General features: G+C 48.8%; 1 protein-coding gene across 1 annotated transcript in view; it reads left to right on the top strand.

Moving 5' to 3' along the window:
- Positions 1 to 22,535, top strand: part of LOC144730109 (EF-hand and coiled-coil domain-containing protein 1-like) — a 35,347-nt gene extending 12,812 nt beyond the window's left edge. The window contains exons 4-9 of the mRNA XM_078610674.1: positions 6,901 to 7,001; positions 7,597 to 7,708; positions 8,141 to 8,282; positions 15,115 to 15,381; positions 15,975 to 16,044; positions 18,004 to 22,535. Coding sequence (XP_078466800.1) covers positions 6,901 to 7,001; positions 7,597 to 7,708; positions 8,141 to 8,282; positions 15,115 to 15,381; positions 15,975 to 16,044; positions 18,004 to 18,131 — 820 coding nt within the window. The 3' untranslated portion in view covers positions 18,132 to 22,535. The remainder of the gene's footprint in view (positions 1 to 6,900; positions 7,002 to 7,596; positions 7,709 to 8,140; positions 8,283 to 15,114; positions 15,382 to 15,974; positions 16,045 to 18,003) is intronic.
- The last annotated feature ends 2,398 nt before the right edge of the window (positions 22,536 to 24,933 follow it).

Below are 24,933 nucleotides of genomic sequence, written 5' to 3'. Positions count from 1 at the left end.
GCCGTGGGCAGGGAAGAAGTAAGAGTCACTGTTACTCAATGTTAGACTTCAAAATGTACTTGAAGGTGGCCCAGGAGATGGCAGTACTGTTAGTGGATTCACGAATCGATCTGTGCAGATTTTTTTGAGTGATTCCACGGGGTGATCCAGTTTTCTCCCACTTGTCAAACACTCTTCTTGTAGAACATCTTACGCGGCTCCCCCAAGCTCCCAAAAGCCTCCCTCCATACCCCCACTCCCACCCACCCGTAAGCCTCAAACAAATGAAGCCCTGCATCCTGAACAAGTCTTGATGTTCAGTGAGATTTTCCTGGGTGAATAAAATACTTAATTATTATTATTGCTGCTGCTGATTTCAAGAGCCTCCCCTCCATCCTGGCCATTTTATCGCTCCCAACGTTATGCTTTTGCAACGCTTCCAAAATCCCCACGTGGATTTATCGCTCCTACGCCACGAATATCCCCCCGTGGACGAGGAGTGCACACGGTGGGTTCACTTAATCCCGACGACCTTTACGAGCAGGAAGTTTCTTTTTCTAATCTCTCTCTCTCCCGTCTTCAATTCGAGCACGCGGCTTCACGTGTTGATACACTAACCTTAATCACCGACTACAATACGATCGCTACTCACAATTACAATACAAAGCCGCGCGTTGTAGGGGAAGTCACGCGTGGGCAAACTTTCCTTCTCGCGAGGACAAAGGCCGCGCGCAGTTGCAAGGATCACGCTCCATCCCTGGGAGTGGGCAATCACGGGGGGAAGCCCAGTGACTAAAGCTGCTAAGGGGCATTGGCGATACACTCGAGGAACAGCGACGATTTGCCGATGGCAAAGAGGGCTGGGGAAGTGAAACGTTGACACGGGCGGTGCTGGCGCACGTCTGGGATCCAGCATGGTGGAGGCGGGGGTTAGTGGATCGGTTTTTTTATGTTGTCTTTACCAAACGTCGCGAAACTTCATTCCTTTGGGTATCGATGTACGATACCCTAGCTTGACAGCAGAACATACACAGAGAGATAGACGCGGTGTAGCATAGACAAACGGGCGGCCGAAACAGATACAAATACACATAGGCAAAGAAACATAGACTCAGATAGCCAGACCGACATAAACTAACAGACACAGAAAGACCAGCACCGCCTTGCTCGTTACCTCTGTGGCAACGATAATTTGTGTCTGTGCAAGGTTCCACGTGTGTGTGTGTGGTGCAGCCTTGGCCACGATAAAATGATACAGCTGTCTGTGGCTGCGCGCAAGTAGACCGGAGATCAATCCTGTTCCAGAGCGTCTGGCCAACTTCGTCGAGACACACTTCCCCGATCCGACAACCGGCAGCGCTGCTTCGTGTCATCGCGCCTGGACGAGGCTGTCAGACAGCGTGAGCTGCAGGGTGGGCAGAGCCGCCGAGACAGGCTCAGACAAGATCAAGAGTTGGAGGGGTGGGGTAGAGAGAGAGAGAGAGCTGAGAGTCGGGCTGCTGCGTGGACGATGAGCGGTGATGCACACACGGGGTGATTTTTTTGTTCACTCTCCGGGTCTCCGTTGAAAAATTAAAGCTCAGAGGTCAGAGCGCTGAGTTGGCATTGCCGAGAACCTGCTTTGAATTTGTGGTAGCCTCCTGCAATCAAACCGGGGGCTTCATCTGTCATGAGTTGATGGTCTCAGTGTGGTCACCAATGACTGCACGTAAAATGTAAGATTTAATTTACAATATGTACTAATTTAATTAAATTCCAGCTCTGAGAAGTAGAGTTAATTTGTGGTTTAATGCAATTAGACGAACATCTTTACCACGCTGGGTTTGGTGCAGGTTTGGTGCAAAGGTGTGTGTGTAACACGTGGAGGGATATCTCTGCTGTCATAGAGCCATCATCTCAACGTGTCCTCGTCTACTTTCGGCTTTCCTCACCAACCCGCACTGGACAAGCGTGGTGCAGTACGAGTCAGAAGGCTCACAGGAGCGACACCAACGGAGGGGGCATCCAGCAGTGGATTGAAAAAAGCACTGCAAGTCACGACAAGCCGCTTGTCCAGATATCGTACACACTCTACGGAACGTCTGGCAAAAACATTTAAAAACATTACCATGCTGCGGGGTGGACAAAAATGATCTGGCACGTGTCGTGACGGGGGTACTGCAAGATCCGACCGTGTCCGTTCAGTGGCTCGCTGAGCTGCATTGGCATCCGGTTGCCGAACGAGTACATTGCAAAGTCGCGCTCATTACACACTCACAACGTGCTAGCCGCAAATGAACCACACTACCTTGCTGATCTCGTCAAGGGCTATAAACAATCACGCGATCTCCGGTCATCCTCGCAGCGGCTTTTGGCTAGCCATGGGACAAAGAGGGTCAGCCCTTCTGCGGGCGTCTCGAACGCTCTTCCTCCCGATCTCAGGAAGCCACTGGAGCTATGGCACTTTTACATCTAGATTGAAAACTCACTTCTCGATAGCTGCTTTTTTTCGTGTTCAGTTTGTCGTCCGTCGCCCAGCACGGTCTGCGACGTACGGCGCGAAAGAAGTTCAACACACAGTCCATGCACACCAGCCATCCCACGGCCCGCGCGCCGACGGACGACGCGCACGACACGACGCGCACGATCGTCGCCCACACGGGCATCGCTTGACCTCCCTAAGACACGGTAGGCTGAGTTTGCGCCCTGCTCCTTGATCAGCGATGACGTGAGCCCCATCTCTCTCTCTGTCGTCTGGCCCCCAGCTCTCGGTGGGTGGCGCGCGCGCCTGGGGTAAACATTGACGGGCGTTCGGTAAATAAAGCCCCCCCCACCACCCCATACGGGGCCTGACCAGACACGCGGCAATTGCTGTTGTCTGGAGAACGTAATCGTCAATACGCGTCAAGGTGAAAGGTCTGGAAGCCACGAGGCATCGTGAGGGACTAGCCCCCCCCCCCTTTCTTTCTCCACCAGCAATACTTTTCAAGCAACGTCAGAATGCATAAACACCAGCTTGTACTGGTAGGAACCTCCTGGTTACACCAGCCCACAGGGGATTATTGTGTCCGTCTGTCCGTCGTGCACCCAAAAATGGGAGGATTGGGGCTGGGTGGAGAGGGGAGGGTGGGGAGGGGCTGGGTGGGGAGGGTGGGGAGGGGCTGGGTGGGGAGGGTGGGGCTGGGTGGGGGGTGGGAGGGGTTGGGCTGGGTGGGGAGGGGCTGGTCACCCCATGGTGCCCTTATAAAACTCAACGTTTAACCTACTCACGCCGGCTTGGGCCCGCCCTCACAGTCGGCCATATTTGCGGAATACACCACGCCGCCGTTGACCCTGGCCATTGACCGAGCAACCCAACGTTCCTACCAGCTCCCTCTGCAGGAATGTGTTAAATGTGCAAGTGTACACATCCTCCCCCCCACCACTTCCGTTTGCCAATCCACTGCTGGATGACGGCCACCCCACGCCGTCGCGGCTCGTGCTGAGTAATCATACTTCACCACACTGGGCAGTGCGGGTTGATAAACCCCGTGCAGCATGGGCGTGGGTGCATAGAAGTATAGTACAACCGTGGATTTGTTGTGTCGCCATCTGCCGGCTACGGCGCAGCTCCCACAGCTCAACGCGTGGTGGCCACCAACCTTCACGCTATGCAGGCTCGAGGCTGCTTAGCTTAGCGTCCGAGATCTGATGACACCGGGCTAGTTCATTCATAATCGCGTTATTTATAAATGTGTCGTAACCCTCCACCACCCGACACGGCCAATCAGCAAAAAAGTGTCACGTTGACAAAAGACAAATAGTTCACTGCTTTAGCCCACCGGTGTGTTGAAGCGTGAAACCACAACATTTACAATTTTTGAGTACGACGTTTCGCTGGTAATTGCATCCAGCATCATCGGGCAATTCGCATAACCCAAAAACGTTGATTATGAATAATATTGGTCGCGAAAGCCTACGTGTTAAACGGGCTATTTCAGTATGAATTGGCCGTATTTGGCCGCCGTACGTTTTCACGTGGCAAGCCACTTCGTTGAGATCTCATTTGTGGCCTGGTCTCTTCTGAAAAAGAGCTAAATGGCTCGCGGGGCCTGACCTGGTGTAAAAAAATATATAAACAGTTTAGTTTTTAGAATGCTGCATGCTGTACTCTTGGACGTACACACGCCTGACACGGTTCAGACGCCTGGAAACAGCGAGGGGAAACACAGTGCACGAGCATGGCCATGCCTCTCAACAGCTTTCGGCGCGCCTATTGTTGCAGGGCGCAGCGATGGCTTTTTTAAAATATATAAGGCGCCGTGAGGAGCGGTGGGACGGCGAGGGGGTCTTAAACTCACCCCCCCCCCCTCACCTCGTCTCTCTCTCTCTGTGTGCGACGACGCGAAGCCACGAGCGGGGGTGCTGCCAAAGAGATGGGAGGGGGCCAGTGGGGAAGGTGGTGGAAACCGTTACCGGCGGGGCCCCACATCGCTCGCCATCAGTGTGGTTGGTGGTCGGTCAAATAATGCGGTGGCCATGGAAATATCTTCCTGCAGATGGACATGGCTGCAATTGTGGAGGGGAGGGGGGGGGGCACCTTGTCCTGGTATTTTTCTCTCTCCTAAGATCGTCCTCTTGTTTGTTGAGGTCAGTGCCGGATTATCCTAGCAGCTAAAGTAGCTACAAATGCTACGGGCCCCGCACTTTCAAGGGCCCCGTGCTAAATGCTTTCAAGCTTGCAATTCCGGTTCAGTGATTCTGCACTTGCTCTATTTCTATAGCACTATACTGCTTTCAACTTTTATGAACGACTGCGTGGTTAAGGTTAACGATTTGTCGCATTATCTGACTGTATAGCAAATTCAAAAATACAATAACTTTACTATGCAAGTAAAAAATGTGTGTTTAAATATTTACGTGTTTTTTTTTTACGTAGGGTCCCGTTATAACATGTGCTACAGGCCTCGCACTAGCTTAATCCAGCACTGGTGGAGGTAGCTGCTGTCCTGGGGCATCTTCAAAGTATTCCTAGGACATTGCATCCTGAGCTTTGTTTTCAGTTGGATAGTAATGATAATGATGGTGATTATACACCAGCCAAGAGAATGTATTTACATGCCGTTTTCCACTCTTATGGTTCAGTGAGATAGTATTTTTTTTGCTAGATATGTCCCGTTTTTTTTTGTGTGTGCCTTAAGAGGTGGCAACCCGATCTGGCAGCTACACCAAATTCTCGTGACACTGATGGGCAATTGTAAGGTAAATATTTTCCAACGATTAACACTGGCAGTGGTTTCGACTAGGGGCTGTTACGATGAATCGACGTATCGATTGGTATCGATTAAGCTCGCAACACCCGACATCATAAGTGCAATGAGTAAGAACCCAAGTTTGCTTTGCTTCGTTGTTGTATGCAATGGGTTTATGGGCAATACGGTGCAACATGAGTTCGAGTTGCGTCTAAATACAACGACATCTTAAGAAGATGTCATGTAACCCCATAAAAAAGTGTTAACAAAACGTTCTATACAAACGGCCCTCTGGGAGTGTGTAACCTAAGCACTTCAATCAATCAATCAAAGTGTATTGGTCACATACACAGTTAAGCTGATGTTATAGCGGTTTCAGAAACATATTATTGAGTATTCAACGCCATAACATTGCAATAGAATGTCTAATAAATCAACAACAACACCAATTAGAAAGGCAAATAAAAAAAATCACGAAATATCAACACACGGGAATCTCTGGACCGTTCAGAATTGCGCCGTGAACGTGACACCCCTACCCAGTAAACATGGAACGTTGGAGAAACGTTGTGCCAATGTTGTTTCAACGGTTCCAACCACAAGCCAACGTTAGCCCAACGTTGCGTGTTGACTGCGTGGTTGAATTTGATGGTGATGATGATGGCTTGCTAGGGACACCTATTGGACTGATGCTTGAAGTACAATATATATTTTAAAAAAATAATCTTCACAATCAAAATACGTTTGGTGTACGCCTATTGAAAACACGTTCGCCGGTTTATTCTGATTTCACCTTGAGAACCAAACAGTGAAACAAGGATGAGCGCCTGCCAACATTTGCACGCTAGCGAGACGGTGCAGTGGCTGAGCCATCGATTACTACCGCGCAGGCGGTGCAACTGCACAGGCACCTAAGGAGCCAGGCTGAGGGTGAGGGAGGCATGCGGTGGACTACGGAGAGGAAGGGGAATTTTGGAGAGGGGTCCTCATTGAATTCCTCGCACCGGGGCCCCATGCCAACCAGGCAACGGTACTGAGGACCATCAAAGAGAAGCGTAATTAAACTTCAATAGCAATGTCCCACGGGGGGCTCACCGCTCTGTGTGCCAGTGTATTACACACTCCGATGCACCCAATGTTATTCGGTTGTCCTGGAAACTTCGTGCGATCCGAAGTCCGTGTGCCCGCTACCTATGCGCAGTTCTCCGCTCAGTCCGTTGGGCGCTTCGGGACTCGTTTTTTTTGTATACTCCTGTGAGGCGCGATATCGAGTACTGGACTGCAATGCAATTGTTTTATGGTTGTTATTTTGTTCTTTTGCCTAGGAGAGCGTCACAGAGTCTCGTGACTTGTTTTCACGGGGGGTCCTGCCAAGTTTTCGCAGTAGGAGGGGAATGATTGCCATGAATAATCCAAATTAATTACAAAATATATATATATTTAGTTTTGTTGAATATGCAAAATGTGAATCATGACGCCGGCACACAATGACCTACTCTTATGAATGACGTAGGGGGATTTGTAACGTCCACTCTGAAGCAGATGGCACGTACCATCATTACGGTTATTACACACACTGCGGTATTAATCGGGGCGGCCGCTGGATTCGAACCTCTGCAACAACAACGAGCAGCAAACGCGCCGCTGCTGGGCCGTGTCACCGCCCACACGATGACGACGACGATGATGATGAGTCCTGATTATTTTGCAGGCCCACGAGCGGGAGCAGCAGCGAGGTGGACGTGGACGGGAGGACGGACGATGATGTCACATCGTCCGAGTGCTCGTTAAGCTGCCCGTCCTCAGTGGGAGGTAGGGGCACACATCCGTCTCGCGGGGGCGGCGCACGCCGGCCTGTCATGAACACCTGGGTACAGGGGAAGCAGACATGGGTGACAGAGAACTTAGCACGTCTGTTTTTTTGCTGCAGATACGAGGAGTCGTAATTTAATCTTGGGGTGAGGCATACTTAATTACGATCGGGCAAAATGCATATTGCGAAAGCCTTCGCCTCGATGAAATAAGATGCTCGCATAAAAGGTCTCATAAGATTCTCTTCACGGCACAGATTAATTAAATTGTCACGGGGAAGCGGAAGCGTTTTAACTACACGCTAATTATTGCCGTTTCCGCTCACCGGTAAGTTTAAGAACAATTCTCACAGCCAGATATAGAAATATTGGATAACGCGACATTGCCCTTGTAACGGTGTCATGCGCCTTCAGGTGAGACGCCAGAAATTCTAAACAATGATGAATCTATTCCTACTATTATTTTTGTTGTACCAGGCGAGGTATTGAACATCTCACCACCGCGGTGCCAAATCATGGCTGCAGAACTCTCACCCTGTGTTTGTCCCTTTCCGTGCCTCTCTCGGTCTCAATCCATCTCACCGCGGACGCGGCAGTTGGAGAGGACAGGATGTCTCGTGCGGTGGAAGGGAGAGCATCCTCCGACGAGGAGGAAGGGGACCCTGGCTCTGGTGCCCGGAGAAAACCCCTGTGCTGCTGCGGGAAGGGGTAGGTGCTAGGGGTGAGGAGGGAAACACGCAGGTAAACGTGCAACGTTGTGCCAACGTTCGCATGCGGTTGGAAGTTTTTGGACCGTTGGCCCAACGTTGGCGCGATGTTCCATATTGCTGGGTCGTGAGCACGTATGCATGTGTGCGTGAGATGGGCTATTTTCAGGATTCCATTGCGTCTGCGTTAATATCATTTCTTTGCCATGATCATCATCATGCATAATTCACGAAGCTGTTTTCATCGAGTAACGTCCAAAAACGCATTTGCGTTTGCATATGTTAGGTGAAACGCGTAATAACACTGACAGTTAAGAGTGTAAAAAAAAAAAACGCAACAGGCGTTTAACGGTCAAACCGTGCAATAAAAAAAATCAACAATCCGAAACTGTGTCGATGCTTACGAGCGTCTCAACCTCGCCGCGTGTGGCAGGTGCGACGGTGCGATGCTCCGGCTCACCGGAATGGAGGACGGCTCGGCAGCGGGGTCGGCACAGGGCTCGTCACGGTCCGAACTCCGGGAAAGATTGGGGAAGCTCCGCAACGATTTGGCGGACAAAGAGAGCGAATTAAAGGTAATGTGGAGGCACGTGGAGGCAGCGTCTGTGCTGAGCGTTTCAGCGAATATCTACGGGCCGCACACACTCGCACACACCCACACCCATAATTTTTAATGTCAGTCATTAATTGTGAAATGTGAGGTTCATTGGAACTTTTCGATCAGTGAGAGGTCGATCATTCTCCCCGGCCGACCTCTCCCCTCTCATCTCAGTCTACTCCCCTCCACGTTTCCCCTACCTCTCATCTCGCTCTACTCCCCTCCACACACTCCCCTACCTCCCCCCGCTCATCTCACTCTACTCTCCTCCACGCACCCCCCGCCGTTCCAGCAGCCAACACCTCAGTGAGAAGTTGCTCTTTCTCCTCTGCTGCTCCCACTGTCTGGAAATCTCTTCCCCCGGCCATCTGTGCTGTTGGCTCCCTGCACCCGTGAACGTCCAAGCACAAGACCTTTCTCCATTTTTGCCTCTGCCCGTGACCGACTGCATCTGTCGACAAAAAAAAAATGTCCGCTCGTTGCATATAGTTCCAAGGTGGTTAAATATATATGCTATATATGTATCTAGCCTTATAATGTATTGAACGAATGCAAAAAGTGTGGGTGTCATTGTGTTATGATTCTATGGGTCAAATGTTTGTTGAAACAGTGACCCGTGTTCAAAAAAATGTTGTAGTCTGCGAATCAAATGCCAGCGTTTGCAGCTTTGTTTTCCCACATGCAGCTTGTAGCAAAATTGTACTGGCAAGAACGTGACGAAGGACTTAATGGGTCCAGCTCAAAACGAGCTTTAATAATAATGCCATTCAAGCGCTTAATGATTACTCTCTGCGCAATTACCTTTGTAATAACGCAATTAACAATAGCACATGCTTACCCAGTAAACATGCAACGTTGGGCCAGCGTTTGGCATGCGCTTGAAACCATTGGACCAAACGTTGGGCTATTGCTAAAGGAAGGGGGGGGGGAGACTAGTTGATTGTACAACTTTCAAAACGATGGCAACGGCTTTGGAGTTGTGACACGATTGATGTGGGCCTCTGTTAGGCTTTTGCCCTGAGCATCCAGAAGGTGGCAATGCAGCCTCATATCTGAGCGAACGGATGGGGGGCTGATAAAATACCCTCAGAGACGGACACAGGCAATTTGAGACGTGAAGAGAGAAGCAGGCGCGGAGAGAGAAATACTGAGAGACTCGGCAAGAGAGACACGCGTGAAGAAAGACAGAGAGACACGGAAGCGGACGCAGAATGAGGGACACGGAAGGGAACACGACAGACGTGGATACATTGATGGAGACACGGTGGCCAGACAGAGAGAGGAACAGGCACGTGGTGGAAGGCATTGAGACGGACCCACACGCACACAGAGAGACAACGCGACAGACGCAGAGGGCTACATAGACGGAGATGTACAAAATAATGCCATGGAAAGAGACAGATACCGAGAGAGACACGGACGGAGTGATACAGGGGAAATTGACCTTGATATGGAGAGAGGCACAGAGACGTACACAGACAGAGCCAAAGAGAGAGAGGAACACAGAGCCTGATACGTCGACTGACACAGAGAAGGAAATAGAGACAGGCATAGATGCTTTTTAAATCCTTTATATTAAGTTCGCTTGCTTGCTTAGGACCGTGCCAATCTTTCAGTCGTTTTTTAACTCACTTCCCGTGATCCAATCGAGCTGACATTTTCCACACAGACTCGTTGTGCGTGACAATTAATGTTCGTGAATTTTTTTTCCAAAATGTCACACTTTTTAGGACAAAAATATTATATTTAATTACCAATTGCTTAATGGTCGCAGGCAATCATCTGACCCATAGGTGGCAGCCATCTCAAGCCAGAGGACGAGAGGACTCTAGCCGCCACGCATATAAAGGATTTATAGTGAAAAACTTTGTTTTTACGGGTTATACTTATTTAGTGCTGTGTTCAGAAACAGATGTTGCATTGCAGCCACCACCACAGATAAAGCAGCGTGAGTCACGCACGCGGCGTAATGGGAGCAATTTGCTTCATCCCACTTAGGGGCCGTCCATAAATGACGTCACGCACCTAGAGGGGGGTGGGGGGGGTCAGACATTTGTGACGATGTGTGACGAGGGGGGGGGAGGTTGAGAAATGTGACGTCACATCAACATGCGCGACTTTAAATAAATATAGAATTGTTATAACAACACTAATTGTTATAACAACACTCCTACAACATCAGAGTGCAGCGCCACATTAAATACGCACTACAAGGACGATAGTTTAAAGCTATTTGAAGCACGTTTTATTTTCAAAATGGAAATATGGTTTTGGGGGGAGAGGGCAGAGATTTGTGACGTCATATTTGAGGGGGGAGTCTGACTTTTTGTGACGCCGTGTGACGAGGGGGAGGGGTCACAAATCGTCAAAAATCGCGTGACGTCATTTATGGACAGCCCCTTATGCGTACAACTCGGTAAACGTGGGACGTTTGGCCAACGTCGAGCCAACGTTGGTCCAACGGTTCCACTTGGGTGCAAATAGGCATGCGCAACAGCTGTGCGGCGCTTCATTAACGCCTCGACACAAGCGGCGTTACTTTTGCACGTGTACATGTTACAGCCCTTCTTGGCAATCCACGGCTGGATGAGGGCCCTCTCCAACAACATGCGGTGCCTATGTGACCATACTTCACCGCGCTGGTCAGTGCGTGTTGAAGGTGGGGGGGGGGGGGTGGTGTGCACAGATGGGATGTGCCAGGAAATAGCAGTCCCAGTTTAACAGTGGATTTTGATGCACTGCTCTCTGCTGCCCGCAAGGAATCCCCAAAGCCCCACGACAACCAGTTTGTGGTGCATGCTGATTGGCCATCCCAGCACCGTCAGTGCTCAGCCCCAGCTTAGCTTAGCTTCCCAGGTCTGATGAGATCCGGCAAGATTTATTCCACGCGATTGGGTCATAACCTCGGGCACCTTAATCTATCGAGATGTTGCTTTGCGTTGTAGAATTTAGTGACAGACAAAGCGACGTTGTGGTTTAGTGTCCAGTATTTAATACTCGACTTGGCGTCTTGTTTGAACGGTTCGGGACAACTCCTCGGTGATGAGGTCGTTTCGATTTCCAGGCCGGTGGTTTTTTTAAGCGGCGATGCGGAAGACATTTTTTTTTACGGCGTCGCGATATTTAAACATCGTTATCTTTAGTTATGCTGTCAGATGCAGGATAGTACGCGTTGCATAATGCCAACGTTTCAATCACTTCTAAAACTTTTGTGAGAATTTTTTTTTATGTTTTATTTTAATTTTATTATTTCCCTTCTACGTGACTTTACCGAAAGAACCAAGAAGACACTTCTATAACGTTTCATAATAAAAAAATATATCAACGTGCACTCTTGCCAATTCAAATTATCGAAGTGCCTGAATCTTAAGCCAACAATTTATGTAACTGTCGTCAGTAAGTGTTGATAATTGAACATATTCAATTACTCCACTTTAATACCTTGTTAAAAATATATATTTCTTCCCGCTTCTCATTTACTGCATTCTCTAATGAATTACACATCAAGCAAATGCAATATGTGTCTGATCTTGAGTGAGATAAGTGTAATTTATTCTACTATCTTAAGTAATGTTTTCCAATTATTTTTTTTTAGTACGCGAAAAAGCCACAGTGATTTTTGCAGCAGTTAAAGCAACTCGGAAACCCACCATGATATAAAGGTTTCCCTTTCGACAAGTCCCTTCATTTTCAACAGAATTCGTAACCGCGTGGACGTTGAATATATCGCCTGTGTCCATGTTGTCGTACGTGCGAAAATATATTGACCGGCTTAAACTAAACTTAAAAGTAGGTTTTATTTTCGCAGGTAAGGCTCACTGAGCTATGTACTGTAGCTCTTTTTCAGAAGTGATCTCGCCACAAATGATCGCTCGACGTAGTGGCTTATCACGTGGAAATGTAAAGCAGCCAAATACTCTAAACACGTGATGTTGATTCTAAGTGTGGAGGAAAAAAACCAGAGGACTTGGAGAAAACTCCACGCGACCACGGGGAGAACACGCAAATTCTAAATATACAGGTGTCAGGGTCGGGATTGAACCCATGTCTTCCTGTGTACCAGGCGAAGTAGTTAACACATTGCCACCGTGGCAGAGGGCAATTTGCCTTCCCAGCTATTTGAGCAGTGGGGGTGAAGTGATTTCGTGTGCTCCCTCGCTAATCTTCACAGCTCCCTCCCTTGGTAACTCGACGTGTACCCCGATGACGACTTGTCTCGCCATCTTCACATTTCTTCCCACATGCTTACGTGGCAATGTTCGTAGTTGCAGACCTCTTTGCTGAAAAGAAGGAAAAACATAATCTTTGGTTCTTTCAGTTGTTAGAAATAAAATAAAATAAAACAAATCACGACGTTTCGACCGCAACACAAGCGGTCGTCATCAGGTTCCTGCAGTCACGAAAGCTTTAAATCAAGATAGAAGGAAAAAAAATCTACAACATTTAATGATTAGTTTCAAACAGCGTCGTCATTTATCTGAGTAGGAGCCACAGACGAAGCTGGAAGGCTGCCAGGCAGTAAGCCGGCGCCAACAGTTGCTCTGCAGTTCTCTACATATAAAGATGTTTTCTGACAAACCGTGAGCGTTCATTATACATGTCGGTGGAAACCAGAGCATCCATAGAAAACCCCACGCACGTGAGGGGCCCACATCGTATCCCCCACAGAAGGGACAGATGATATTAGTCTACACCTTGCCGTACAGCACCAAAGCAACGTCGAATGATCACGCACATATCGGCAGTTGTGGAACGTGCCTGCCAACCAAGGACATTCGCTGGGAGTTTGATACCGTTGATGTTCTATGCAAAACAATGACTATTATCAAGACTCATGAGAGAAGCTATTGAAATTGTACGACGTGCAAAATTATTTCAACCCAGCTGACAGCTTTAGGCCTGGCTAGGCTTGGAAACGCATCCTTAATCACATCACAGCCCCAAATAGAGGTGGCTATTTACATGTATGAATACTATCACAGTATTATTATAACATTACTAACCATTAAGTACAATTATGGGTAACCCGTATCATCACGTAAGTATGTATACTTTCATATCAACATATCTAACCCAATTTATTGTAATCGCACATAATGTGTCATCATTTTATGTAAACATATTTACCTCTAGGTATCACATCCTGTTCACATGTGGGGGCATGTTGATGACACCATGCCGCCTATTTAAGGCTCGATATTTGAGATTTTCGCAAAAATTAGCGATCGCCTGACGATGGTGTTCGTTGTAACTGCGAGCAATGTGTGTGGATCGTTCTACAGCAACACACTGATGCGCTGCCGAATCGGTATTTATTTGTATGTACGTTGAACTTCTTTCGCACCGTACGTAGGCAACCGGGCTAATCGGAGGTGCGGGGCAAGGAGACATACACACCGACAGCGACACACACAGACACGCACACTGAGAGGGACACACAGACACGCACAGCGACACACACAGACACACAAACCGATAGGGACACGCACAGACACGCACATTGACAGGGACACACACAGACACGCACATTGACATGCACAGACACACACAGACAGACACACACACAGACATGCACACTGACAGGGACACACAGACACGCACAGCGACACACACAGACACACACACCGACAGGGACACACGCAGACACGCACACCGACAGAGACATACACACAGACACAAACACACCGACAGGGACACACAGGCACGTGGTCACCGGCCCCTAATTTAACAACACACTGGTGATGAGTCATTGTGTCGTATGCATGCGTCTTGTGCAGGGGTCGGAAACCTGCGGCTCCGGAGCCGCGTGCGGCTCTGTGATGACTACTTCGTGATGTGATTCACATGCATTGAGGCTCTTGAATTCTAATAAAAATGGCCCTTCTTGTTATTATGGTTGCCGACCAGTGCCGGATGAAGCAAGTGCGGGGCCTGTAGCATATGTTATAAAGGGGCCCTAAAAAAAAACATACATGATAAAACAATTTTAGAATTGCATAGTAAAGTAATTGTATTTTTTCATTTGCTATACAACCGGATAATACGACACATCGCTAACCTTGAACACCCAGTCGTTCATAAAAGTTGAAGGCCATATAGTACTATAGTATTAGAGCAAGTGATCCTTATGGTGGTACTCCGGGGTACCAAATAATACTAAATGGCCGAGGCAATTAACTATTTTATTTCTGGGACACAATTCTTTTTTCCAGGGGTGAACTTAACTCCGTGACTGGGGTACCAATCAATCCGACATCAGTGCTACTCTGCGATGTCAAAAACGCCGAAATTTTGCATTAAAAAATCCGTTATTGAAAAAATTTACTTTGAATAGTGCATCGTGCACAGCTCGTCGAGATGAGTCGATTGCCGCATCGCCGACCATCAACAGACTAAAAGTGACTGCATCGCGGACATTATGCGAGAGCCGGGCTACTATGGCACCCCGGGGTACCGCCATAAGGTTCAAGTGCAGAATCACTTCACCAGAATTGATAGCATGAAAGCATTTAGCGCGGGGCCCTTGAAAGTGCGGGGCCCGTAGCTACAGATGTAGCTACCTTTGCCACTAGGATCATCCGGCACTGCGGCCGACCCCTGGGTCTTGTGACTAGGGATGCCACCTCTGACATCAAGTCTTTTTACGCCACTGATAACAACAACAAATTCAGGACTTATAATGTCCCAGGAAGCCCTCGAGATTTCCCAGGACGTCTTATTTTAACCAGATGGCGACCCTGGGAAAGCCAGGACAGGTGGCAACCGCCCCCTGTTGACTGTGCTCGCGTTCTCCCCTCCGTCCCTCTCAGGATCTGGCTCGAGAGGCGAGCGATCGCGAGGGGACGAGCGTGGCCCAGGAGTCTCCCGCGTGGCACGGGGACGAGAGCCGCGCGTCGGCGGCACCGGCGGCACCAGCGGCACCGGCGGCACCGGCGGCACCGGCGTCGTCGTCCCGCGAGAGCGCCGAGAGGCTGCTCGCCGAGCTGCAGCTGGTGGAGGCGGAGAGGGTGCGGCTCTCGCTGGTGGAGGAGACGCTCGTCGACGTCGTGACGCTGCTGCGCCAGCTGCGATCTCGGGTGAGGCGGGGGCTGGGGTTGGGGGGGGCGGGCGACCGCACGGCTGGTGCTTCTCTTTTTCATGGTTTTTTTTTGCGAACGGGCGGGGGGGGGGGGAGGTCGGTATGTGGCCGTTATTGCGACTTTAGTCGCGAAGACGGATCGCCGGACTCAGAAGATATTCGCCGCTGGGCCCTCGACGCGACCTCAAAACGAGAACGTCGCGAAAGAGAGAAGGGCGATCCGCAGTCGCCTCCGCTCTTGTCGAGGACAAATCTCCATTTTTCGCATCCCACGTGCTTTATTTTGTCGCCTTGCTTAAATCTGAAGGACGGCTTTGTTAACATATCCCGAAAGGTTTGCAGCGTGCAATTATAATGTTGCCTACGGGTGACTTGGGCAAATTTCGAAGTGAGGGTTGACCAGAAAAACTTCTGGGGAAATTATGGCTTTTGCACGGCCCGATAAGTTACAACAAAATGCTGCTGCTACTGCGGTTGATGTGAGAGATACACGCTCCTGCAAAGCAAAACATGCAAACGCCTAACTTGTCCAGAGGAAGATGTCTATTTTGGTTGGAAATCATTTGCTTCGTTTCTTTTTGCCGTGCACAGAATATTTCAAACCGAGTGCTCGGGCGGACCCTGCTGGATTGTCTGGACTCCTGCAAAGACTCGCAGCAAGGTGGGGTAACCTCTGACCCCATGACCTATCCACGTTATACTCACCTTAACCCCTGCCTTGTGGTTGTAGTGATCCTGTAACTTTCTGCTGCTCGGCAAAGGCCTTGCACACTTTCTCCCTTTTCCTCCTTTCATTCACTGACTTGCGTTGAACGCGACTTGCGTTCAACTCCTGGCCATGCTAACATCAGTGGTGAGTGGCACGTGAACCGACCCTGCCCCCGCAACTTCATCAACCCGCACTGCCCAGCGTGGTGAAGTATGGTCAAACCGTCCCCCTTAACAGACGTGGTGTGAGGAGGACTTCATCCACCGGTACATTGGCAAAGAGCTGTCTTAATAACGACTCAACTAGTTGTGCTTATATGCGTGAAGGTGCCTTTGCCCTTGCTCACTTCAATGTTCTTCATGAATTAAGCTCTCAGACGATTGCCCTGTTTTACCAGGGCACACTTGGACGTGGCTCTGCTCTAAAAGTCTGAAGTTTTGACTTTTGGTGAATCAGCCCAAAAACACGTTGACAGCTGCACGGTATAAAAAAAAGACGAAAAAAAGTCGCACTCGGCAAAACGCCGAGCCTATTTTGAAGGCTCACGACAGCCCGCGCGTCTACCTGGCATTATATATTACGCGGCGAAGCGTCATTAATGAGTCTTACATTTATTTGAAAATGAAGAACTCTGCAAAGCTCAGCTGTGCAAACTTCTTCAGCTCAGCTGTCAATTTTTTTATTTTTTCAGCGCTCATCGTTGCATACGATGATGAGCGCTCGCTCGCTGTGTGGAGGAGTCGTTTTGGTGCCGCGAGGCAGAGCAGAGCAACGCAGGCTTCTCGTCAACGTTGCCCATTTCTCGGTCGCAACCAAATGCTGTTTTGAGCAGAAGTTAATGTATTCACAGGGTGTTTACCACTTCCTGAAGAAATAAAGCCAAATGCGGTGAGGAAGTACGTTTGGTGGAAAGTCAGCCCATGAAAATATTTGACGGACAAATTGCCAAATCAACGCTAACTACTTTATAGGGATCTGGTCATCTCACCAGAAATGTAGCGTACAATCAGTTTGAATAAGAAAATGGATTAATAGCTCTTTCTGATGCGTTTTATGATGTCCGACGCTTTGCTGAAAACGCTTCTTCAGGAACAGATTTCTGAGTTCAGTTGATTACAGGCGACAACGTGATACGCTGGGAGCGTCTTCCGGAACTGAAATGAATCTGTCGGCACGCGAGGCGATTATGTCGGACATCGTGTCCAACGACACGCATGGCACGGCCACTTGAACCTACACCGTGGCGTTACATGAATTACCCCCGCAGCCTCTCAAAGATACTTTCTATGAGTCGGTCGTGCTCATGCGTTGATGTACATTTTAAAGGAGGAGTGACACTGCAGGTGAAATAATTCGTTTCCCCATTGCAAACGTGAAAACAAGCTCGGAAAACCTTCTGCGTTACGGCGCATTCCATTTTGCTCCTGGGTCTGGTCACTGTTCCACCGGGTCTAGCTGATCTGTCATGGCAAAAAAAGAAATATGTAACCCCACTTTCATTCTATATCTCTACAAACAGTGGCATCAATATCAATGCATCGTCCTATTGGTATTCTTTGTTAATCGTCAGCATTTGTTTAAGCAAACAAACACTGGATGGGTTTCGACCATCTGGGATTCAACACCTGAGTCGGTCTCGTTAACCAATGACAATTTTACTGCTGGTTTGCCAGATATTATAGGTGAGTGCACTCCCTGTAACCAATGGGGCCCTATCCAAGTAAAAAATATTCTTAGAACCACCACTCTGGAGATGGAACAATGACTTGGCTTGTGTGCAGGAACTAGAGCATGAGAGATAGAAATAGAGGAGGCCTTCATCCAGCAGTGTGTAAATTAATTGCTGATTATGACGATGATGATTCCCTTGAATTACGTATCCCATTTACGTGGTTGGTTTTTCTTTCCCAGGTCCCAATCAGGCACTGGAAATTCTGAACCGGTTCGGGCTCGAGCTGCAGTCACGTGACCTGCTCACGGGCATGCCGATCGACGTCCACTGCCAACCCTCGTCCACAGCCATCGCTAGATCGTGCTGAGACTGGTGGTGTCACTTGCGGGTGTGCAGGCTTTGCAATTGCACCCGGCTCCGCTGGCCGGAGGGGTCAAATCCACCAAGGCTACGAAGAAGGGTGGGACGAATTGGATGACAGGGCAAGGCCCCCAATTTTCATTTCTCACACCGCAGGGCCCATGCCAACCATTGCTGCGCCACTGGCTGAGACTCGTACCTATCAACGTGGCAAGGACCCTTTGTCACCGCTGAGGGAGAGAGGCCGGTTCGTTTCCTGAAGCGTGCGTCGTCAGAGGCATGCCGAGTGGCTCAGGGTTGAGAGCGATGGGTCCAAAGCCAGGTATCAGATGCCTGTGAATAAACCGGGTTCTTAAGTGTAGTAAGTTGATGGTCTCAGCTCGGCCACCAGTAATTGCACTTTTTATTTACATTAATATTGGTTCTGTGCATAAATTGGCGAAATTCTAGTTCTGCAATAAAAAAAAAATGGTTGAACTGTCATATCACAGGCTTTACTGTCAAGGGCAGAGCAGGTGGGAAAGTTCTGCTCCCTTCTGTGCTGGCCAGAGGCCACTTAATAGGACCTCAGAGGTAGCTCTGTGATATCCGCTTCCGTGGGCCATTCTCCAACGGGGAGGGCTGAGTTGCTCTGCTACAAATCTGAACAAATGCTCCGTGGATTAGAGGTAATCTTTGGGCACCTCAAAGGTGGCTCTGTGATATCCGAGCACGGCGACCGTTGCACTGCTCTTGCCAGAGATCCGATCACATCAGCAATGGGGTAAAACAACTATTGCGACAACGGCAACAAAAAGTCACCCCGTAAAAAAAAACCGCACGCCCCTTCCGTAAACAACGCGCCTCAACTCCGGCACCGCTCCGCCCCGAATCCTCCGCGCAAGCGGCCGCGATGCCCCGCATGAATAAAACATCGCGTCTGCATTTCAATTTCACCGAGTGCCTAATTTTCCCCGTGGCAGTAGTTGCCGGCGGCGGCGCCGTGATCAATATTTGATAGAAACTCTTTGTCCTTGCAGCTGCAGGCGCAGCCGCTGGCGCTGCCACTGCCGCCCTGCTCCGTGGCAAACGTGCGCCACGTGAATAATTCACTCGCGGAAGCTCTTTGGGGGCTTGTGGAAGAATCCCGTGTCCCGCAGTCGGTTTTCGTAGTTTTTCGTGGTCGCGCCGTGTGGGCCCTCCGCTGCGTCTTCGGGTCGCGCCGCGCGTCTGTTGTTTGGCAACGCAACGCACGTCACAGAGCGACGACCTCTTGAGATGTCTTCAAGTGGCTTAGGTGCCGGTACTTTTCGGGCCACGCTACCGCCGGGACTAATGCTCATCGTGCGCCAGTCAGACCGATACTTTTACATTCTGGAGAGTCGTAGCCGAATTAAGTGGACAACCGATTTGAATGCGTTTTCTGTTGTTGTCATTAGAAACCAGACAAAGATCATCAATTGTATTTATAATTATATTGTGACGTACAGTATACATATATTTATTATATAGTATTAACTATACAAGGGTTCGTTTGAGGGTTTGTTCGTTGGTTCAAGGGTCGGCCAGAGATACGTTCAGTGAGCGTGAGAGACGGATTGAAGGTCAGCCACAGTCTTTGTTGGTGGGTTCATGGGTCAGACCAAATGTATGTAGGTTCAAGGTTAAGCTTGAGGGCCGGTTTCAGGGTAACTTTGAGAACCCGATTTAATCACAGGCAGGTGCCTAGAATTGTATGCAGGATCACTGCGGTTCCAGCTCACAACTCTCACCTGTCGGCCATCCGGTCACATCGAAAGTTATACGTTTTTTAAACGTGTGACCGGGTCGGTGTGGCTCACTGTTTGAAGACATTCGACAGATTTTCTCGAGGTCAATTGGTCAATTAAGCCTTTTATTTAAACCGGCAGAGAGAGAGAGAGAGAAAGTTCATTGGGGTGCAACGTGGGCGAATGATCCCTTTGGGCTCCGCTGGAAGTCTTGACATGCGCTCAAGTATTTCACCGTTTGGGATCGTCCCATGGGATCGTTAAAATGTTACAATGAAGCTACAGATGCGCTGCCCAAGGAATCGCCCGACCGAGAAGGAGAAACTGTATATATGTTGAACTTCTTTCACACCGTACGTAGCCAATCATGCTAATCGGAGGTGCGGGGGAAGGACAACAAACTAAACACAAACAGCAGTTCTAAAGAAACAATCCTGACCTGAACCACATACAGATGATGGTGACTTCTCGTGATTCTGATTGAAAGGCTCAAACACATCACGGGATTAGCCCGGGTGAGTGAATGAGTGGCTTAGAAACGCCCTGATGTACGCCACCATTAAATCATACATCTTCCGAAAAAATAATCTAAACGTACACACGTGTTAAAATGTAAACACGAAGATCGTTATCAGTCCGTGTCTATCCACTGCTGAATCAACGTAGTTCGATGTCGTCACCCCTGTGATGCCGACATCCATTTCACTCCTGCAGCAGCTTCTGATCACTCGTCACTCCATCTACGTGTCGGTGGCCCTCTTGGGTGCGTCTTCTTAGACATTGGACGCAGTTCCGTCTCCAGTCTCATCCATTGTCTCGTCCAAGCAAACTTACTTTCCTCCACAGTCAATAATACGATGTCTCGAATTCCCATTTGCTCCTCGACGCGTCAGCGTTCCGTCTCGTCTCTCGGCGAAATTCCACGCGTTCACCTCGCCGTGCCGTCTCTCTGCGCACTCTTCAGCTCTTGTTCCAGTTTTCTTTGCCATCGTCCGTTGTTTTTTCTGGGAACCGCGTGTCATATCTGGCATGGTGCACTGATTGCAAACGATAGTTTTCGGACATAACGGCACGCTCCTTTTCATTACTGTGATTAAACCCAGCAAACGTGCACATTTGATGTGATTAAGCTATTTTTATAATGCACGAACGTTTAAAAAATGACTACACCCCCCACCCACGATCGCATTCAATGTAGTTGTTTGCTTAATTGGCTAAACTCCAGCAAAAAAAAGAACTATACAGGATGTATATATAGATCAGTTTGAATGCCGTGTGTTGCAGATTTCTCTGGAGCTGAACGTGTTGGAACAGGTGGCTTAAGCAAATAACTCGAAGGGATCGCAAAAGCATTTATATGATATCTGCTCGTGCGGGCCATTCTTTAATAATACGAGTAAATATATATTTATTTATAAGGCGCACGTTTTCACGAGAAGAAAGGTCAATTTCCAGTCGCGACTCATCGAGGCTCCACAGAGCTCGGCTCTCACAGGGTTCCTTATGGGCCCGACATAAACACGGCACTGGATTGGAGGCTGCTGCTGCTGCGTACGTTGTAGAGGGGGTGCGATGGAGCAGCCAGGGAGAGACGGCGCTTCTGCCAGGAGCGTCTGGGAGTCGTGGGACAGCGAGCGAGCTGAGGGGCAACATCTGTGTTGAGGAGGACGGCGAGATAATGTGGACGGCCATGGATTAGAATCCGAATATTTATTTATACTGGAGAAATCCGATGAGCCGTAAAGCTCTTTTTCACAGCTGTCCAGTAGGGCGGGTAAGAACGTTCCAACACCCAACAACACAAAGGTAGGATAGGAGTGCAAAGTACAAGAAAGGTAAACAAATTTCCCAAACACAAACAAATACAACACTGAACCACCCCCATCCTACTAGACAAAGCCCATGCAGGTCTTGACTTATTTTTGAAAAGCGGCCTGGCCACAATTGGTAGCCCAACAAAGTGGCTTACCATTTGGACGTTTAAAGCGGCGCAATAATTTAAATAGTCTAAACGAATGTTTCAAAACGTGGAGCGAAAACCGGAGGACCCGGTCGGAAACCAAACATAACCAGAAGGGTAATTTTTGTCCAATTCGTAAAAAGAAAACCTAAATATTTCACTGTGTGGTGAATACGAGACGTCCCTGAATAAATAACGAGTCACGAAGCAGTCGTCAAAGAGCCGCATGCGGCTCCGGAGCCGTAGGTTGCACACTCCCTGGATTAGTGTTTTACTAAGTGATTAGTATTTTACTAAGTGATTAGTGTTTTACTAAGTGATTAGTGTTTCGCGAAGGCAAACACGAAGTGAAACACCGCCCTGGTAAGTGCTCTGATTCTACATTCCGTCTCGTGACCATGGCATTTGACAGCACAATTGGAATTAAATTAGGGGGATAAGACAAAAGGTAAAAGTGTTCAAAAAATAACAACAAATCTACGGGCAGAGAGATGAAGCCGCAGAGATGGGTTCGATGCTGGATTTACGCGGATGGGGGTGCGCGTGGCTGTCAGTCGACAATGGGTTGCCCCGCATGCCGTCAGCGTGTCCCGACGCAATATGCCCGCAGCACTCCACGGCTCTCCTGGCACTTGTTGCTCTGCGTTTTGCCCGTGGTCATTGCTTCACTCACGAGGCACGACAACAACGGAAACAACAGCAGCAGCAGCAACAACAGCGGAAACAACTACGAAAACACCATTGACAGCAGCTGTCACGTGCCACGAATTGGCGGTCACATCAACCCGAGTGATTGTGTCTGGCTAGGTGCACGGTGAGGCCACGTGAAGTGTCGAAGGCTCGCTGGTGGGAGGTGTGGAGGGGGTTTAACCGAGATGACTGGCAGAGAATTGCACCACATGAGGAGCCCAACGTGCAGTGCCGGATGATCCTAGCAGCAAAAGTAGCTACACATTCTACGGGCCCCGCACTATCAAAGACCCCGCGCTAAATGCTTTCAAGCTATCAATTCCGGTCCAGTGATTCCGCACTTGCTCTATTACTATAGTACCACACTGCCTTCAATTTTTACGAACGACTGGGTGTTTAAGGTTAGCGATTTGTCGTATTATCTGGCTGTATAGCAAATGAAAAAATACAATTACTTTACTATGCAAGTAAAACAATTGTGTTTCAATATTTATGTTTTTTTTTTATTTCGGGCCTCTTTATGACATATCAGTTCAGTTCATATGCTACAGGCCCCGCACTAGCTTAGTCCGGCACTGCCACCGTGGCGATTTGCTGCGTGTTTTGGCCGGCCTTTGCTGCCACTCGCCGTTGCGAGTGTCGCTCCTCCGCCCTCGGCTAATGGAGAAGCGAGCGACTGACTGCCTTAAACCCTCACTTACCCCTTCATGGGCAAATCCGTTCAGCTCCACGCGAAGTTTGCCCGTCTCTCTCGAGTCCGTGCCCTACCCGTTTAGACCCCACTTTTGGGTTAGCATGAAAAATGTCTTAATTTATGAATATGGAGTAAAGAGGCATATACCAGTGACGCTATATATATGTGGAACAAATATGAATGTAATTGCTTTATTGTAACGGTCGTTGTTTTACCTTGCATATGCTATCCTTGAGCTATTTGTGTAATACCATGTAACGACGATTGATAATGTTTATCTCTTGCAATAATTCTATTCTATGAAAATATATTGCTTTCATTTGAGTAATTAATATAAACACATACACAGGTATGATACACAAACACACAAAGGACCACACAGATATGTTTATAACAGAGATACACATTTAAATATGCACTGAATGTGCATATGTGCACAGAGACAAATATCCCCCGTATAGCCTTAACAGACCGTTTGGGCAAGTGCTGTCAGCGAGGACCTATTAAGGCACACATGGCACGTGCAGTGGTGGCATGGTCAGCAACACGCCTGGCAATCTTTGTCTTCCCACTGCTGATCTTTACAAATCGCCCCAAGGTGAAGAGGCCCGGCACCGCTTCAGCTGTCACTCACCACAAGCGTCAGTCGTGGCCGGGAATCGAACCCAGGTGGCCAGTGCGTTCAACGTTACAAAGACAAAGACCCCCCGTATAGCCTTAACACCCTTGGAACAATTGCGGTTAGCGAGTAGCACCTATGAATGCCGGAACGGCACACGAGCGGGTGGGTGACACAGCACCACGCCCGATCGCGTTTGTCTCCCCAGTGGCGATGTTTACGCACAGCCCCAGGTACACATTTAAGGCTGAGTTGACCTAGGGGAGGCCTGGGACCGATTCAGATAATTGTCACTGGTGTTGGCCGTGAGCGAGAATCGAACTCGGGTCGCCGAGTTCTTAGTGCAGCGCGCTAACCGCGATGCTACCGCTCTCCACTCACCACGCGCACACACGCAGGCACGCACAGATGCATACACAATCACGTACACAGACACACACCCGAAGGTACAGATGCGGCAATTCTGGTGGCAGCCATTTATTCACTGGCAATGTGATCTGCATTGCCCCATTATTCTGAATATATGTATGCGTATAAAATGTGTACATCAGTAGCAGCACATGCGAATTACGAAATAAAATATAATTTAAACATTTTTTTTTTCGAAAAAAGCCTCGCTGACTCTTTCGCCCCCTCCCTATGAAGAATCTTCTTGAAATATTGGGGCCATTTCCTTGAAAATAGATATCTATATTAAGCAAGTCAATTAACGGCATTCAAAACTCAGACCGGTATATTAATTCAAGTTATTTTCCACTGACGATTCAGGCAAAGGTCAAGAACCACGCAAGCAGTGGTCTGGGTTAATACCTCGGTGGGCTTTGTCTGGTAGGATTGGGATGGTTCAGTGTTGAATTTGTTTGTGTTTGACATCTGTGAAAAATAGCTTTACAGATTATCGGATTTTCCCTCCAGTATGAATAAATATGATTCTGGTGAGCATGGGAGTAGGCGGGTATATCGATGGAGTGGGTGTGGCTGTGTAAAAGTGGGCGGGGCGTGACGGAGGGGCAGAGGAGCAACGTTCACAACAACGAGCGGAGCGCCGGGCGAATAAAGCACAGCAAGTTGGCACAGTAGGGGGCCACAGGTGGTGCA

This window comes from Lampetra planeri, chromosome 34 (genome assembly GCF_965212315.1).
Source record: "Lampetra planeri chromosome 34, kcLamPlan1.2.h2, whole genome shotgun sequence".
Taxonomy (NCBI): domain Eukaryota; kingdom Metazoa; phylum Chordata; class Hyperoartia; order Petromyzontiformes; family Petromyzontidae; genus Lampetra; species Lampetra planeri.
Note: the sequence above shows the minus strand (reverse complement) of the source record. Positions and strands in the feature narration are given on the sequence as shown.